The 1,776-nt window shown below is 63.9% G+C and overlaps 1 protein-coding gene across 1 annotated transcript in view; it reads right to left on the bottom strand.

Annotated features, from left to right (window-relative positions):
• Nucleotides 1-318: 318 nt before the first annotated feature.
• PXDN (peroxidasin) overlaps nucleotides 319-1,776 on the bottom strand; it is a 41,382-nt gene continuing 39,924 nt past the window's right edge. The window contains exons 21-23 of the mRNA XM_029938582.1: nucleotides 1,373-1,755; nucleotides 830-886; nucleotides 319-486 (exon numbers count right to left, since the gene is read on the bottom strand). Coding sequence (XP_029794442.1) covers nucleotides 319-486; nucleotides 830-886; nucleotides 1,373-1,755 — 608 coding nt within the window. The remainder of the gene's footprint in view (nucleotides 487-829; nucleotides 887-1,372; nucleotides 1,756-1,776) is intronic.

The following is a 1,776-nucleotide window of genomic DNA, read 5'->3' as shown; positions in this document are numbered from 1 at the left end:
CAGAGCACTTCATATTGAGAACAAAGAAGGAGGTTTCTGGTCGATTAAAAAGAGAGGCCATGAGGTATGATAGTTGCTTTTCACTGAATTCTACAATACCTTTTGCATAGTGGACGTGATTTCTCTGCCGATCCTGACACCTAACACCTGGGCACAGTCTCCTAACACATCATGCATTTTGAAAACACGAATGAGGTACAGGGATGACTGTCCCCTTAAGGCACTCACACGACCTGAAGGTAGAGTCCCCAACGCCGACTCGTCTGTCGGGAGAGGCCTCCGTGCGCACCGCACCCTATGCTCAGTGCGCACCTCGCCTCAACGCAGGTCGGGTCGGGGCCGGTGACCCGTGCCCACGCCTAGACCGTCACCCCGGTGTCCCGGCGGCCTGATCTTGCTGTCCCTGCGGTGCGTGTCCTCCTGGCGGCTCCGGGGCGCCCCCTCACGGTGGATGGCTCCTTGTTTGTAAGCGCCAGGCGTCAGAGCCTAGGGGACCAACGTTTGGTCGAGAAGACGTGGTAGCATCCGGGGAAACGAATTCAGGAGCCTAATGACTGGACCGTGCAATTTAATAGTAGCACCAATTTTTCATTAAAAATCTTAAATAAAAACCTGAGAATCTAACGTGAAGTTAGGACATGTGTCCGTGGTCTCCTCTGTGAACGCTCTGGTCTAAGCACCTGTGCTCCTTCTGACGGAAGGGGTCCCGGGCCACGGCGGTCCCTCTCGCCTGACGCCCCGGCCAGCCCCGAAGGCCTCACAGAGCCCGCGGCCGCTCCCCAGCGCCGCCTCCCAGGCAGACGGGGCAGCAGGCCCCAGGGGCCCTCACGGGCGCCGCGCACTCAGCAGGCTGGCAAGCTTCCACGAAGCAGGTGACCTGCCCGTCCTAGAGGAGAGAGGTGCCAGGACGCGTCAGTTCCTGGGACGCATCCTGCGCGGCACCCGCCTGCCTGGCCTTCCCACTGCGTGCCCTGTGTAATCAGGGGCCGTTTCCCGAGGATTCACAGCTGCACACCCCCTGCGCTTCTTCCGGAAGGTTCCTGCCCTCTGCCCCCCACCCTGAGGACAGCAGGGGACCATGGGCTCGGCACACCCTCCTGGCCCTGCACCTGAGACCCCAAGTCTGGGGATGTCAGCCAGAGGAGGATGAAGTCCAGAGACGCTGGCCCTCTCTGCTCTGGTCCCCAAACACGGCAGCCACCAGGGATGCTGGCATGTTTCCCGTCCCCCGACGGCAGGACGAACCCCTTCCCTAAGGCACCAGGCCGGCCCACCGTCCCCTGTCCTGTCCCCCAGCCTCTGCCCCGCGGCCCCACCCAGCCCGTCTCTTTCCCCGGACACTGCGGCCGCCCGGCAGGGCCAGCCTCCTCACGGGTGTGAACACCCACTGCCCGGGCAGCGGGGTGCAGGCCAGCCAGGACCGCACGTCCCAGACAAGGAGCGGGGCCTCTCGCAGCCCCTGCAGCTGCCCTGGAGCCCGGGGCCAGCGGCCACGTCCCTGCACCTGGTCCCCGAGCTGGAGCCCCACACTCACACGGCACTCGCAGGCGGTGCACGCATCTCCCTTCCACTTGGCGCCGTTGGCGTGAGGCTCCCCGTGTGCGTCCGTGCAGTCTGCAGCGCTGAGCCGGGCCTCCAGCCTCTTGATCTGCAGCAAAGCAAAAGTGTGCCCTGTGCACGTGCGACCAAGAGCTTCTCTCTGCAAGGACGCCCGCACCTTCGCTGGGGAGGCTGCCCCCGGGCTGTAGGGCTGGCCTGACGGCAGACAGGGGACAG

Source organism: Suricata suricatta, chromosome 4 (genome assembly GCF_006229205.1).
Source record: "Suricata suricatta isolate VVHF042 chromosome 4, meerkat_22Aug2017_6uvM2_HiC, whole genome shotgun sequence".
NCBI classification, from domain to species: Eukaryota; Metazoa; Chordata; class Mammalia; order Carnivora; family Herpestidae; genus Suricata; species Suricata suricatta.
This window is presented reverse-complemented; position numbering and strand designations above follow the sequence as displayed.